The sequence below is a fragment of the Pectinophora gossypiella genome, chromosome 4 (assembly GCF_024362695.1).
Source record: "Pectinophora gossypiella chromosome 4, ilPecGoss1.1, whole genome shotgun sequence".
NCBI lineage: Eukaryota > Metazoa > Arthropoda > Insecta > Lepidoptera > Gelechiidae > Pectinophora > Pectinophora gossypiella.
The window spans coordinates 12903090-12920017 of record NC_065407.1 but is presented as its reverse complement, the minus strand read 5'-3'; the positions used below and the strand labels follow the sequence as shown (position 1 = coordinate 12920017).

At 37.5% G+C, this 16928-nt stretch overlaps 1 protein-coding gene across 1 annotated transcript in view; it reads left to right on the top strand.

Annotated features, from left to right (window-relative positions):
* Positions 1-16880, top strand: part of LOC126366460 (uncharacterized) — a 37420-nt gene extending 20540 nt beyond the window's left edge. The window contains exons 2-5 of the mRNA XM_050009568.1: positions 12324-13164; positions 13237-15546; positions 15828-15946; positions 16659-16880. Of these exons, the coding sequence (XP_049865525.1) occupies positions 12324-13164; positions 13237-15546; positions 15828-15946; positions 16659-16709 (3321 nt within the window). The 3' untranslated portion in view covers positions 16710-16880. The remainder of the gene's footprint in view (positions 1-12323; positions 13165-13236; positions 15547-15827; positions 15947-16658) is intronic.
* Positions 16881-16928: the final 48 nt, after the last annotated feature.

Here is a 16928-nt window from a genome sequence, read left to right as displayed (position 1 = left end):
AAACCCGTGTTGAAATTCGAACCTGCGACACATAAGTACCTACTTAATAATTGTATCTCTTATGCTACGAAAGTGGCTCATATTTTCTGACAACATTTATTTAAACTTTTTATCGTCTCTGTAAAAATAGTTTTAGATTGCTTTACGCTTGAAAATGCTATCAAGTGTGTTACGAAATTACTAAATATATTGTTGTTTTAAAATAATGCTGTAGTTTTACATCACCCGTGGCCTTTCACCCGAAAGTTAAAGCGACAATCATTCACAAAATCGTCCGCACGTTTCTAAAGTATAACCATTAGGTGTAATGGTTCCCAACATTTGTCTAATATGTTATGCACTTATATAGTGAAAAGTTACACATTGGATGATAGAGAAGTTTGATATATTTCATGCCAAATGTTAAATGGCATTATGTAATGGTAAAATCTTCAAGAATCGTAAAATTAAAGGCCCAGTCTCCGAATGCAGAATTCAGAATTTGAATTGTTTGTCGTTGTTGCGATGTTTTGTTAAATTAAATCACAATAGACTAGTTTCCAATTAGTCAAATCAATTATTTTTACTAAACGTCAACACGCTACTAAATTAATATCGAATTTCTATGAAAAAGCATTCTGTGACGTCATAGAAAACCGCGAAAGAATGTCGGACTTATTGTTACGTTTTTCTTGATTAAAATTCACAAACAAGTTAAATAGAAAAAAGAAAATATTTTCCGTTTGTTTTAGATCTGTCTTTATTTAGTAATCAGAATTTCATAATTTATCTTGAACCTAGTCCACGCACGACCCAATTGTCTCTGTTCTTCGTAAGGAGAACTAACCCAAGAACATAAGTTCGGAGACGAGACTTTATGAAAACAACTGTCAATCCAAGAAGTAAGCTTAAGAAGTAAGAATTTCTTATTGAGCGAGAATGTGGTCGCAACAAAACGAGCATGGTCATAATTTGTCACCTGGTGGCTTATGGCGCTGCCTACCCCAGTAACAGACGTGAGCTAGCTATGTCTCGCTGTGTTTGAAGTTTATGTTTATATTTAGAGATAAACTGCACATAAAATTACGTAACCGATATCGATGACATAAACACCCAATTACAAATTCTGTCTGCATGGGATGCGCTGTCAATCAATAGAAGACAAATGGCTGGTGATGTAACCAAATACGAGGCACACAACACCGTGTCAAGTTCAATTTCGACCTTTATTATCTCCTATTGATCCAAACTGGTTGTGGGAAGACTTATAAAGGACGCCCACTGAGTTATTAAGCCCACGGCTTCGGAATCCACTTTCGATTTCCTCTCAAGACCCGCCAGTGGTGCATCCGAGTTTTTACCCGACTGCGGCGAAGTAAAAGGAGGGTTATGTGTTTGACCCCTATGCATAACATAACATAACAACTACTTTATTGCACAAACAGGAAAAAAACAAAATTAACAAAAGAGAAGGCCTTATTGCTAAGTAGCAATCTCTTCCAGGCAACCTTTAAGTATAGGAGATATTTAATATTATGTATAATGTATGTATGTATGTTTACGTCTGTTTCCTCTTAACTTCTAAAAAACTTATCAAAAATAACAATTGAGGTGTCATTAGATGCGTCTTGATTGTCTGGTGGTTATAAGGCTGCGTGACGTCACGAAAAATTCAATATGGCGCCCTCTAGAGGAAGTATACTGAAGAAATATTTTTTAAACTTATATTTTTATGATTTGATATATCGCTATCAACTCTTCCACAACTCAAAGGAGGTGTTATAAAAGTCTTTGATCAGATTAATGAATTAAAACCGCATGTTTTTACAGCCCTCAAATTGCGTCGGTACTTATTTAAAGAGCTCGTCAGTAGCATTAGCAAGTTTTATAGTAGATATAAATTGAAGTTTACGGTGTCGTATCTGTTTTAAAATGTCTTTAATTATCTGAACTTTTTGTTTTATTAATACAGTCGGTATTATCTATTAGAAAATCTTAAAAAATAATTATGATACGAGTGTACAGTCATGAGCAATATAATGTACCCACTTTAGGAATCTGTCGCACTATAAATTTGACATTTAGTGAGACTTACTGTTCAATTTGTCAAAAAAGTTAAAGTGACATGGTACCAAAGTGTATACATATTAATGCTCGTGACTGTAAGTGGTAGGGCAGGAAGAGGAAGAAGCAGCTTAATTTTTTTTTTACGTGACTTGTCAAAAAAAAAAACTTCGTACATACCGCGATCAGATCCAACTTGTTTTAAAGAAAGGGTACTTAACCGGCGAGCATGCGTGAACTCACGATATTGTCAGGATCGTAGTTGGTGGAATTCCGTGCTCTCTGCTTACCCCCAATGAGGAATAGGCGTGATCTTAAGTATGTATATCTTTAAAAACAGGTTTCTTGACTGGTATTCAGAAAGCTCTCTTCACAATTTATACGCCTTTTGTATAGTAAAGATACAACCTTGTATAGAAAGCATGAAATCGCGATCTAAGCTTATCGACGCCAGGAGTAACATCGCAGTATTCTTAGCATGTTGAGCAAGGTACGATATGAAACTAACTATAGTTAGTTATATAATTCAAGGGTAGCAAGCTGGCTTAAGATCGAGATGTGAGTCGGGTGATGAGGGCTCTCATCCGATTCACATTTCGCGCTACAATGGACTGATAGATAGATAGATCATTTAATTGCATGAATACAGTACAGTGATCTTAATAGGTAATATACGTAATATTATAAGTCCTTAGTAAGTAATAATAATAAGTCAGGTCATAAAAAAACTGATAGAGATGAGTGGAAATCACAGTGTGCTTTTTCATACAAATTCCATATTAATTTCGTGTTTGACGTTTAGTAAAAAGTAACGGATTTGATACTTTACAAGATTGATGAGACTATCAAGTGTCTGTATTATTACATTTCATAATAATACACGCATAATGGGCCATCTTAGAGTCTAAATGCGGAAAACAGAGCCCATTAACATAACTAACATAACACATATTTCATTTAATCTTTATCCTGTAGTTAGTAACTACGTAAGTAACTACTATGAATGACGGAAGTCATGCAAGCATTTGATATCTTTTGAACGATTGGCATCGTTCTTTCACTTGTTTCACCAAAACACGGACACATTCTGAAACTATAGCATATTATCGTTTGTTTATTAGACGATATGGTTAGCGTAGATCATAGATAATTCTAGTGTGACGTGTGAATCGCGGCGGCGGTCACGAGCGGGCTTTCTCCGCTTGTTCCCAGACTGTTTGTAGGTACCATCAACATTTAGCGTTTTTAACTCGTATTGTCAACACTATCTGAATGCAGACGACAAAAGAACGATAATACGACTGTCATGTGAGCAATTGTTTTAACAAATGACTGGTTTTCGAACACTCCTGATCGTGATACGAGAGTAATGAATGACAAGCGCTTCATTAGGAGTGATAGTGATGAGAAGATTAATAACATACTATAAGCTTACGACTATATTGGGGTAGTCAAAGGTACATCCATCGCAATAGGAACTAAATCGCTACACCTCACCGAGCTTTTTGTTAGACCAACGTGAGAGGTCATCACCGTCTCAAAAAGACGTCTCAAAAAGATCTTTGAATGAAATTTATGTAAGTACTTATATTTATCTTTTGGTAAATACCATGAATTCCAGGCATGTCCTAGACTAGTTAGGTTATAGGCAGAAACACAACCGATGGAGACACCTCAGTTCTGATCAGGAGCAATTATTATTACAACAAGACTTACCCACACAGACAGCCGCAATTTTATAGAGTACTTAGATATTTATTTAATTTCAAAGCTACCGTGTATACCCAGTTTCGGTTAGAAATTAAATTAGGCTCAGCAAGGTTTTTACATACGCTGCTAAAGAACAGGTCAAAGTGAGAGTCAGTGTTAGGCATATTAATACAGGGTGTTAGTGACACTGTACCGAATACTGAGGTGGATGATTTGGCTCTTGATTCTGAGTTAATATCAAGTCGTATTTTTCGTCGCAAAATACATTACCTATATTTTTAATTAATTTATAATAAATACAGATGGAAAATTCTACTTGATATTAACTCATATCATGAGCCGAATCGTCTCCTGAGTATTCATCACGATTGTGATTTCTGTTTTTCTGATTTATGGGTCCAAGATTCCGTTCGTGGATTATGGAGTTATGACAGTAACGAAAACTTTGAGGGATAAGTACGATTCTGAGTTGATATCAATTGAAATTTCCTGTTCATGAAAATTTTAAGTTTTTTAAAATTATTTTCAGTTCCATACTTTTGCGACAGAAAATTCCACTTGATATTAACTCAGAATCGTATTTATCCCTCAAAGTTTCCGTTACTGTCATAATTCTATAATCCACGAACGGAATCTTGGACGGACCGAACGCAGCGACAGCGTTTAACTGCTCTGTCCACTTCAATGTGGTTCATGTGGACGAGCAGTTTTTCAGACACATGTGCTTACGTAATATTATTGAGAAGCTATAGGTTTTTTTTTTAAATTTATTTATTGTTGAAAACATTTTACATAATGATACAATTGAATCGCATTGATAAACCTTGCAGGTTTGTATCAATGCAATATTCCGCTATTGTTACAGTTTGTACTTCAGAAGTATACCACTAATTAATTACACTATTCAACAAATAAAGTACACATGTCAAACGCCAAACGCATACATGGACGAAAGAACCGGTAGAATAGGTAATTCGCCACAAGTGAGGCGCATCATACCTACGTATGAGCGGGCGATTCCGAGAAACTGGCAAGCAGCAAACAAGTAAACAAGATAGTAAACAGGGTGCTCCAAATTCACACATCAATTCACATACTTAGGTTGGTGATATATTAAACCACCTAATTAATATGTAAGCTAGTTTTTTTTTACCATTGTTCGGACTTTTGAAGGGTCACTTAAATAGTGCATTGTGAAACTCACTATTAGGCAAGCAGATTATGGGTAAAGACGCTTTATCACTCTTACAACTTTTATATGTAATTAGAGACCACATAGCTCTTGGGGTCAGCCCTTTGGCCTTACGGCGACGGGCCTTATCCCGCCATCTCTGGTTCAGGCCAGGTTTACGATGCCATTGGCCTGTTTTAAGCCGAAGCTGTTTACTAAGATGCACGGCCAGTCACGCCTCTATCGACGTCCGCGCGGTGAAATTTGTATAATTTCGACAGAACTTCCTCAATCTGAAATTAATTTCGATTAAACTTTTGAGATTAGGGTTGGTTGGAAGAGATCTTTCCTAGAGATAAGTCCATCTTTTATTTATAATTTTTTGGTAATATGTACACCATTTAACAAAAAGATATATAAAAAAGAATAGGTATATGTTTGAAATTCTAAGGTTCTCGTTTTAAGCTCAGTGTAAACAGAGGCGGAACTAAAACCTAGGTCAAAGATAAATTATGAAATTTTTATTAGTCAATAAAGACAGATCTAAAGGTGACCAAAAACGTTATCAATTTTTTATTTAACTTATTTATGAATTTTCTCTCTCTCCTTATCGCCGAGTAATCGCCATTCCTCTCTTCTTCCCGCCAAATCCTTCACCTCCTCATACGACACGACATGCACCTTCTCTTTTATTTGTTTCATAAATGTTCTCCTAGGTCTACCCCTTCCTCTCTTCCCTTCTTCTCTTACGAATTTTAATAATGAAAAATATAATAATAAGTGCGGCATTTGATCACGTTGTTCTATGACGTCACCGGTTGCTTTTTCATACAAATTCCACAGTCACTTCGTGGCGTGTGACGTTTAATAAAAAGTAACTGACTTGACTAGTTGGAAACTACCCTATAATGAAAACACCGCGCCGTAAACTCGATCGTTATCAAAAAATCTCTCCCCCGAAATCCCTGGTATCGCCTCTACGTGGGTTGACCTGCGGTGGCTTTGCCGTCAAGTGCGCGTAATACAATTTAAAACTGTTTGGTACAGTTATTATACAGTGCGACATTATGCCGCTGCTTTTTTTCTGCCGCGCGGCGAAAACTCGTAGTGCGCGCCTGGCCTTAGGCTGTAGTATTCAGTTTATAAAGTACCAGTTTGTATAGTAACATCCCGAGCTTACTTGTTGGTTTGTCAATTGTTTTCATAAAGTCTGGTAGATGAACGCATGTTCTTGGGTTTGTCTTCCTTACGTAAAACAGAGACAATTGGGTCGGGTACTAGGTTCAAGATAAATTATAAAATTATGACTACTAAATAAAGACAGATGTAAAACTAACGAAAAACATTTTCTTTTCTATTTAACTTATTTATGAGTTTTAAGGAGCTAGTATTGAGGAGCTCGGCGGCGCAGCGGTAAACGCGCTCGGTCTGCGATTGTTTTCGCAAAGGCCGGTCATAGGATGGGTGACCACAAAAAAAAAGTTTTCATCTCGAGCTCCTCCGTGCTTCGGATGGCACGTTAAGCCGTCGGTCCCGGCTGCATTAGCAGTGGTTAATAACCATCAATCCGCACTCGGCCCGCGTGATGGTTTAAGACCCGATCTTCCTATCCATCCATAGGGAAGGCCCGTGCCCCAGCAGTGGGGACGTTAATGAGCTGATGATGATGATGAGTTTTAATCAAGAAAAACATAATAAAAAGGCAAAGATTTTATCACGTTTTCTATGATGTCACAATGTACTTTTTCGTACAAATTCCATATTAATTTCGTGTTTAGACTAGTTGGAAACTAGCCTATTGTCAGGTTAAAAACATAAAGATGAGACACCCTCTCTATGTCAAAATCTGTCCATGTAATGTAACGTCGCATCTACTTTATGTAATAAGAAACTTTACTGCAATAACATTAGTCATTTGTAGGTGTTACCGGCCCGTCCTATGGTATCTCTAACATGACATGTCCAGTAGAAGACAATTCCTATTCATATTCATGAGGAAAGTATTATTTGCTAAAGACATTCAGATACACGTAGGGGCCATCCCTTGACATGTCAATTGTTACAAAGCACAATGTGTTTATTGTAATACACACGATTCAAACTTTCACTCTCGAATGACCCTGCTATTGTGCCTATCACATTAGCATAAGGTTAACTTTTATTGCTGTGAATATAACATGTTAGGTACATGCGGACATTAGAGAAACAAATAAACTATTAGGAGATTATCGTTATGGGCGTTACTTTGAGATCGGTTATAAAGTGTTAGGTATAGTATGTTTAATTTAATGACTGTGAGAGAATTATTTGAAGCTCCATCTAGGCAAATCGTGGTTGCTGCAGCCTTTTTTTATCCCACTGCGGCGAAGCAAAAGGGAAGGTTATGTGTTTTGTACTATCGTTCTTTCAGAACGGCCTCCGTGGTCCAGTGGTTAAGCGTTGGGCTTACGATCCGGAAGTCCTGGGTTCTATTCCCGGTGGGGACATATCACAAAAATTACTTTGCGGTCCCTAGTTTGGTTAGGACATTACAGGCTGATCACCTGATTGTCCGAAAGTAAGACGATCCGTGCTTCGGAAGGCACGTTAAGCCGTTGGTCCCGTTTACTACTTACTGATGTAAGTACGTAGTCTATTGGGCCTTTGGCGGCTCAATAGTAACCCTGACACCAGGGTTGATGAGGTTGGTAATTCACCTCACAACCCACACGATAGAAGATTCTTTCAGAACCATAATGGTAAAAGTATTAGCTGATGAAAATATCTTGCAGATATTTGTGATACGAAGTCTGATCAGCCAGACCCACCTCTATAGTTAGCTACTAATATTAGTGCCCAACCTTCCGACATAATAATGTTTCATTTCAAAAAATTCCAATCTCCGGCTACTGTCCATCACTTTCTACAAACAATACTGACGAATTACTTATTCAAAAATCGAATTTCCTTTCAAAGTTCCCGCTCGTGAAATAAAATAGAAAGCTTCGAATGCAACAAAAACCTCGTCAAGAAGAAAACAAAAAGAGGAGTAATGATCAAACATTTGAAGCTTAGATCACGACTGTGGACATTGAGGCACACAGATTGGAGTCACGACCGCTATGACCGCTCAATACCAACAAAATAAAAGCAGCTTTATTGTCTGTCTGTCCATTGTTATTGTGACAAGTTATAATATTACCAAACTAGTTATTATACCGCAATTATTAAGTTTGTTTTAACAAGTTTTACGTAAGGTTCGGTAACACAAGTGGCAGGTTCACTTTCAATTAGACACAGTCGTGTCGAGGTGAGTCAGCTGATACTGGTTAGTTTCTAAGCAAAGCAACACTCGCGGTGGCTTTTTGTGCGTCAAGCTTAATAAGTTATACGTGTAGAACGGCAACTCTCAAACCAACTAATTAGCGGCCTCCATGGTCCAGTCGTTTGAGCGTTGGGCTCACGATCTGAAGGTCCCGGGTTCGAATCCCGGTGGGGACATATCACAAAAATCACTACTAGGTATTTTCACAAATGACCATTGAGACTACGGATGAAAATACAAAACATTTTCTATTTATTGTAATATTCATTTAGCATTTCTAAGAGTCCAGGCACATTCAACAATCGAAAGAGGTTAAGAGATCGAGCAAAATTATTGCAAGAGAAATTGGATGCGGCCCGGTGTTATTTCTGTGATACTATACTAATACCATAACCTTTAAAGGTCTTTAAACAGCGCGATTCGATATCCCATTGATCTGCGATATTAGGGTAAGGTTGCCAGTATTGGATCACAGGCTCCAAGTACGATGCTACAGACTCGTCTTGACATTTTGTAAACAGTATTATATCTCTAGAATGTCATCTCAATTAAATAATAATTAAATACTTACTACAAATTTACGAGTACTTTCCCAATTGGGGTAGTCAAATGTACTAAGTAGGTACATACCCGCATTTTGCCGAGTTACCCTATATTCAAATCGACAATTATTTCTTCTCTTTTCTCTTGACTTTATCAACTCAGATGACAGAGTAAGTTACTATTGAGCTGCCAAAGCCCGTGAAATGACTCATGAACGACTAAGTAAATAGCAGCTGGGACTAATTATTTAACGTGCTCTCCGAAGCACGGATCCTCTTGTTTTCGGAGAATCGGGTGATCAGCCTGCAATGTCCTAATCAAAGAAGGGATCACAAAGGGATTCGAACCCAGGACATCTGGATCGCATCTGTTTCGTCAATTGTTTCAACATGATATGAATTGCATCGCGTTATGACGAAGGTCGCTGGAAGGTAAATCCCATATCTGATGATTCAAAGGGTGAAAGGGCTGGCCCGCTTGTTTCGAGCTTGAAAGCTTTTTCGCCGTGCCGGAGCACGTCTCATAAAGCGATTTATGTTTATGATATCGAATTACGGAAATTACCAACAAGTGTTTCTAGCTAAGCCCTTGCGAATTAAGTATTTGATTTTAAAACCCAAGTCATCATTGGAACAGCCAATAAAAAATACTAACCTATAAAATAAGCCACGTAGAAACAAAATGTCCTTATATAGATTTTCATGTTTGTTTTTAACTATTGTATTGGCAATTTGAAGCAATTCCCTTAAAAAGCAAAATTGCTATTTGACATTTAAAGACATTGCGCACTTAACTCTTATATGCGTAAATGTCAAATTGCAATATTGCTTTTTGAATGAATTGCTTCAATGTGATCTTTTTAACCTTCTCTAGATTGATTCACACATTTATGTACACGGCAGTGCAGCAGCGCGCACTCACGCTGCACGGCATTCCACACAAGTAATACTTAAAACCCATGTATATTGGCGGTTGTATCACCTACCCATGTAACGGAGAATCTTCGTATCCTATAACACAAGTCTCAAGTAAGAACTTAGCTTAGGATACGATGTTTTATTATATTTTAGAAACAATGTAAAACCATGTAAAATTGTAAATGTGTATGTTAAGTAAGCTGTACATCTTTTGAAAATAAACAATTTATTATTATTCGAGGTAATCACCTATTTACATAGTTGGATTCATATTGTTTTAATTATTTGGTGATTATTTTAATGTAAAACTTTATTCCACACAGCGTGTTTTCTAGGGTAACTCAGAACGTTATGGCCGCGCCGTATAGATAGTAGGTACCTGTGATGTGCCCACTTTGGGAACGGTACCTAACCTTTAGGCAAATTAGATCAGAGTACAAGAAAGAACAATTTGAAAAAGAAAACCAGCCAGTGTCCTTACTATTAAAGAGTTTTTACAATGCGAATAATTGCGAATTCCACTTTGGGAAGATTCCCTGGAACGGCACACCAGTGGGTACGCCACAGTCTAATAGAGTTGGACATAATAATAAACTTGAAGATTTCCTTATAATTGCATACTGTTACTTGAAGAGTCCATTTAGCTGATACTGCTCCATTGTTCTTTGCCGCACTAGATGAAATTAAAGTTAATAAATGACTTTGGAGAACGCAATGAGCTACGTTGACCATTAACCTTATCAGATGTGTTCACGTTACTACCAACGAAGCTCACCCAGTTTCACTTTCGAATATTTTCGTCATGAGAAAATAGTTTGTTGTACCTTATGTCATAGTAAGAAGCATTGCGTTTTGTATTGCAATTAAGTAAAAGTGAAGAAGAGCGTGCGAACTGCCGGCCGATGAACTTAACCACATCGTGACCTTTGGACAAAGAACGGACTTCTTACTACTTTATTATTACTGTTTCAAGTTTTGTTGTGGTGTGCAGAAATAGCATCGAATGCGTCATGTAACGTAATCGAGTTGATTTCGTTATAGCTTTTCTAAAAGCTCAATTTATGCAGAGACGGGTCATAGAATTAAATTATTAAAAGGTAAAAATTACGTTTCTTCCTCTCTTCGAGGAAGTTCGAAGTTTAAAATAATTAAAAACTTGTAAATTGGAAACAATTGAGTTTGTTATCGATCCCTGCAAAACGCATGGGCGAACGTAACCAGCAATAAATCTTTTGAGAATTATAGATACATCTTTACGTCATTATTTTGTTTTTGTTTTATGCCCGAATCCTCCTGTGTGTGTTTCTTAAAAATTATTAAAGAAAAGAAAGATGAAACAGTTACGCCTTTTGCAGAAGACGGAAGATGTCTCGAAACAATTGGGATCTTGTTTTGACTATCGTAATAGCAATTTCGTCTTTGCGTGACTTGAAAATAATTACCGGATGAGACATTTTCACTTTTTTGCACGTATTTATTTAAATGATTCGTTCAATACTAAGGTATGCACCAATGTACACAAGTTTCGAAATTCGGGCGCGGAGGTACGTACATTGAATAGAATATGGCTTCTTGGGTCGGTGTTGATGCAAACTCATGCGTGTTTGCACTTCTAAATTGTAATTTAACTATTGCCAATAATAATATGGTTACACTAAGTAATCGAAATTGAAACCTACTAGATAGTTTACCTGTTGAATTGCATTTCTCAAACGGGAAGCGCTGTCGACGTTATGATAATTGCTACCAGGAACTAATTTAAATAAGGAGAAACTAGGAAAATTATTGCCCTTCAGTAACCCTTACCCAGACTTTTGAATTGAATTATTATAAATAAAGTATAATTACGTCGTTCAATTCAGTATTTACATTATTAAGGTTTGGTGGGTTAAAAAGGCCACATCTCAGCAATTCATGTAAAAAAGTAATATTGCTACTTCACATTTGTTTGCAATGCGCACTTACTTTTATATGCGCAAATTTCAAATTGAAATATTGCTTTTTTAGATGAATTGCTTCGATGTGACCTTCTTTTTTTTTTATTTTATTTTATTTTATTCGGGGAGCTTACAGCATTATTTACACAATCAAAACCTTGATAATAAATAAAGGCTAATTACAAGCTACCACAGATAGCTCTTAGCACACTTGTGCTCCGCAGTGGGACCTATTTATGTTGCTATGTTAATCCAGTATTAAATTTAAATATCTACTTATCTATTTCAAATTTTCACCCATTATTTGTCTTTCTAACCGAGTGCCGACCACATTGTCTTCCATCTCTCACCAATTTTGACGGTTTATTATGGAAATAAACTTTTCCACGAGACAATTGCTTGGCAGTCTACCGGCGCCTGCAAGAAATCCCAAAGCAAATTTATAGAGGTAATTAGATTCAAAAAGTGGCTCTTCCGATCGCGACCATCGGCCGTGTATTATGAGAAAAGAGAAAAGTGCAAAGAATCGTTGCTCGTGGGAAGCGACTACAATGCCTTCGATATGTCACGGCGTGTTTCACTATATTTTCTAACTAATTATGAAATGAGCTCTTAACTTGTTCTTGTTAATCAACGTGTACATACATATTGAGAAAATTATACATCTAGTATAAAGTATGTTTCTTTTTTCTTTCCAGATATTCCGGGTTCTGCTCGTCGCTGTCATCGCAAGGTGTAGAAGCGAATCTACAATAGGATACAATCATAACAACGGAAAAGTGACGTCACAATTCGGGGAGCTACTAAAACCTCCGCCCCCGCCATTATCTAAAATAGTTCCTGTGCCATTCCACGGAGGAGCGTCGCGGTCTCAGCGGCAGAACGTAGACACCGGATACGTCTACCAACCCCCGCCACCCCCGCCCCCTCCGCCTATTCCACCCTCTAGTGACTTCAAATTCCCAGCTCCCTTCTACAAACAATACAATTTCAATTTCGTCCCTCCTCCTCAACCATTTACAACCACTCCTTCACCGTCCTTATTCCAAAAAGTCTCAGGGTGGCTTTTTTCGTCGCAGCAGAACAGCTACGATTCTCCGCCAGTTTATAGTAACAGTATAGCACCAGTGAAGAAAGATTGCAATCCCTGCAATTTAGTGCCATGGATACCAGTATTAAGATATGGATTAGGAGCTAAAAATGTACAGCAAAATTTGGCCCCAACCTATGGGCCACCCAGTCCTACGGCATATGCACCAAATGTAGTCCAATTTCGTCCGCAGCCATTCCTGTCCCAAGATCACAAATTACCTCAATTGACACCTGGAGTGCCTCATGCTGTGTACGGACCACCGCCGCAATTTAGCGGTGGTAGCTCTTTTGGAGGACCAATTTCGACATATGGACCTCCTAGTCCAACTCATACACTTGCAATTCCTTCGCCCAATCCACCGAGTTCTACACATTCTATCGACTCCAGCTCATTTTCAATACCGAGTTCATCATATGGGGTGCCGAGCACTTCTGTTGGTCAGCCGAGTACAACATATGGGGTGCCTAGTTCATCTATAAGCCAACCTAGTTCATCATATGGCGTACCTGCTACGTCAGCTGGACAACCAAGTTCATCTTATGGTACACCTAGTTCAACGTATGGTGTACCCAGTTCAACATATGGTGTACCCAGTTCAACATATGGTGTACCCAGTTCAACGTACGGTGTACCCAGCTCAACATATGGCACTCCTACATCAACGTTTGGAACGCCTTCGCCAACTTATGAAAATTTTCGTCCCATAACGACTACTTTTGAACCAGTACATTCAAACTTTGAGCCTTCAACTATAAATAATGACTTACCTCATCAGAGTGACGGGATTGCATTCAATGAGATCAGACCATCGAATGAATTGCAGTTGCCAAAGGTTACACAACCAACAGGATTCAGAAATTCGTATGGAGAACCTATTACCAACACGTATGCATTAAATAATATTCCATTCCCGGTGTCGGCAACAGCCGCTGAGTCAACAAAAATAAAGACAGAAGTGCTACCGAATGATAGTAAAAATCCATCAACATCAAACGTATCTCTAGCGCTAGCAAATCCTGCTCCTTTCACTTTAAATCGAGGAAGAAATATTCATACATTACAGCCAGTTGCTTTACCAAACTTAAGTGTGTCACCGCTGCCACCTATTTTCAACGCACGGCCATTCAGACCAATAACAGCACATCCATTTGCTAAACACTTTGTGCAGGGAATTAATTCAATGCAACAGAACTCGAATAATGTAAACATTGAACAGAGTGTACCTTTGGCAGAATTTACCCATTCTGTTGATTATCCTCCGACTGTTGGCAAAACAACATTAATAGATATTGATGCATTAAAGAACTTAAATCAAAGTAAAACCTATCGAAATATACCAAATGAGTATATCGTTGACGAAATTCGTGACATATCTTCTCAAGCTTCAGAAGATCATGTAGAAGCAACAAAATCCAATCAAGATGTTAGTTTCGAATCAACTGGTGTTGAATTTGGAAACGACCTCTACGACTCGAACTTACCATTAGACCTTAAGAAGATTAATCAGAAGATGCCTTCTAATCATAAAAATAACTTTGCCGATTTGAGTGGAGTCAAAGACGAAGATGTAGATAAGTATCGTACTGAAAGCAACTTACAAAATATAGATTCACCGCTTTTGTATCTCAAACCCAGCGCTCCACACAAAGATCATGGAGATTTTGTATTTGCAATCTCAACTCCCGGAACTGTCAAAGATTATGAAATGTATGATGACTCTCCAACGACATTAGCACCGCAAATACCAACTCTTACAAGTGCTTGGGATGAAAGCAGAAATGACTACAGTGACGGTCTATTACCTCCTCCCATACTAAAGGAAGATAACACTAAGCCAAAGATAGTCCAGATTATTGTACCTTACACTACAGGGCAACAAGGAGAAGGAGACAACTATGATTTTGAAAATAGTATACCAGATCATTGGACACCTACCCCCGAGGATGAGTATCAAGCACGAAAGGTACCACCTAATACAGAAAGTCCTTATTTCAGTACTGTTACAGAGAGCTACAGTACTATAAATCCTACAGAAGAAACAGGTTCAACTGTTACTGAGCAATACGACTCGGACAGATTAAATACTCATGCTATCCTAAATGATCTTTATGACGTAAAAGAACCACCTTTTGACATTATCAAACTTCAACATACTATTGATGATTGGACAGAACAGGAGTATTCCAAACGTTATAAGACTCCTCAAAAAACTCGTACAAGCGCGAAATATGCCAAACAGATACCTGACGAATATTTCACAACTTTAAGTCCCTTTACAAACTATGTAACAGCTGCAACGAATTATAACTATGAATTTTATGACCATGAAGGTTCGAGTAGTGTACAACATTCTGTGACTGACAATAATAATAACAAGAATTATACGAAACCACGCAAAGAGTATAACACTATAGAGAGAACGAAGGCAAAGCACAATAGTGCAAAGAATGAAGACGGAGATGATGGTAAAAAGCCTCATATTTACACAGCCGCATCGTCTTTTAGAAGTACAACAACCACACCAGCACCATGGGGTGCGATACAAACTTCAATATCGCCCTTAACAAAGGAGAAAATCTATGTAGTCACTGCAAAACCATGGAAAGAGGCGACTACGGTTACCGATAAGCCTAATGACTGGTACGATGCAGAACCATTCGAGTCGAAGAGAACCAATGCGGACAACGATGTCGCGGCATCTGATGATTTGCCGTTTAAATCTCCGAGATTTTCAAACCGACCGTCTTTCGGGTTCACCAGTAGCGGGAAGGTGGAATCGTTGAAATCTGATTCATCGTACGGTTTCTCCAAGAACTGGCACCAGAGTAGTGAGTATTTTATTGTTACTTTTTTCACATTAGTTTTGAGTAATCTTAATTACAAGGTTACAAATAATCGGAGACTAGTTCTGAGATGAATATAACCAAACATCAGCCCATCGTCTATGAATGTAATTTTATGAAAGAACATAAGTAATCCCTTTTTTCGTTTTGAAGAAACGCCTGGGAAGATACAGGTGAACGCGTTTTGTTTTTTAGTCGATCCTAGTTCGGTATAGAAGCTACATGATCTTTAAAGAAGCATTTGACTGACTTTGAATTTGTTTCAGTAAACGACTTGGAGAACCAGCAGGCGAACAACAGCACATCGCTTCCTGGAGGTGCTGAACCGACTACTACTACTAACAGCAGTGGCATTGAAGAGAGCTCTGTACCTAACACGGAAGAGGTTCTAATCTAACACTAATACTTGCTAATTATTCACTTATAAATATCAATAATACTCATCAATAATACTTCTACTCATTGGTGCTGTTTACAGGAGACATCTCCTAATTTTCTCCTAGATATCTCCTATTTATCCGCCGGAAAAGAAATGGACAGGATGATTGACAATTGATTATTTTCAAATAAAAGAGAGAACGTAACAATAGCTCGGACTAATCAAATAAGCCTCTCGCTGAAGTGGAATGTAACTTAATTCTGTTGGCTTATAAGTCAAAGTTAAAATTTGAAAAGGTTGTTAAAAGATGTCTGCCTAAAAGTGACGTGCGTTCCATATTTTTTTAGCCTGTCAATTATCCATCACTTTCTTTTTCTGAGCATAAGAAAATTACAGATATAACTCAGAATAACACTAAGAGGTGTCTGCTAGTGTCAGTACCAATTTCAATGTAAATAAGTACGCAACAGCATAATAATATTTTAATTAATTCACGTGTACCAAAAGTAACGCACAATTGGGTAGGTAGTTGACTGGTTCAAAGATAAATAATAATCTAGAAATAGAACCCAGTGTGTATTTGCTCATGTGTAAATAAAAAAATGTGAATGAAAATTATATTTAACTTCAAAGTGATATTGAAGAAATTAAACCTTCACAACTTACTGTAATTTTTTTATAGATTTCAAATATCTGATATATTTTTAAATTCTTTCAGGATACAACCACTACAACGACTGCAGAACCTCTTGAAGACGAAAGGACATAAAGTGAGTTAATCTTTTTTATACGAGAACAAAAAGTTCAAAGTGAAAAGTGAAATAAAATTATTGCATTCAAAGTGAAAGGACAAAAATGTGTAGGAAAAACTGAAAAATGTGAAATGTGTGAAGGACTAAATGTGAACGACTTACGTACTGCTATTACGTGAGACTTGTATTTAACTAATTATATTTTGCTTAGTGAGTAATTAACGTATCGAGCAAAT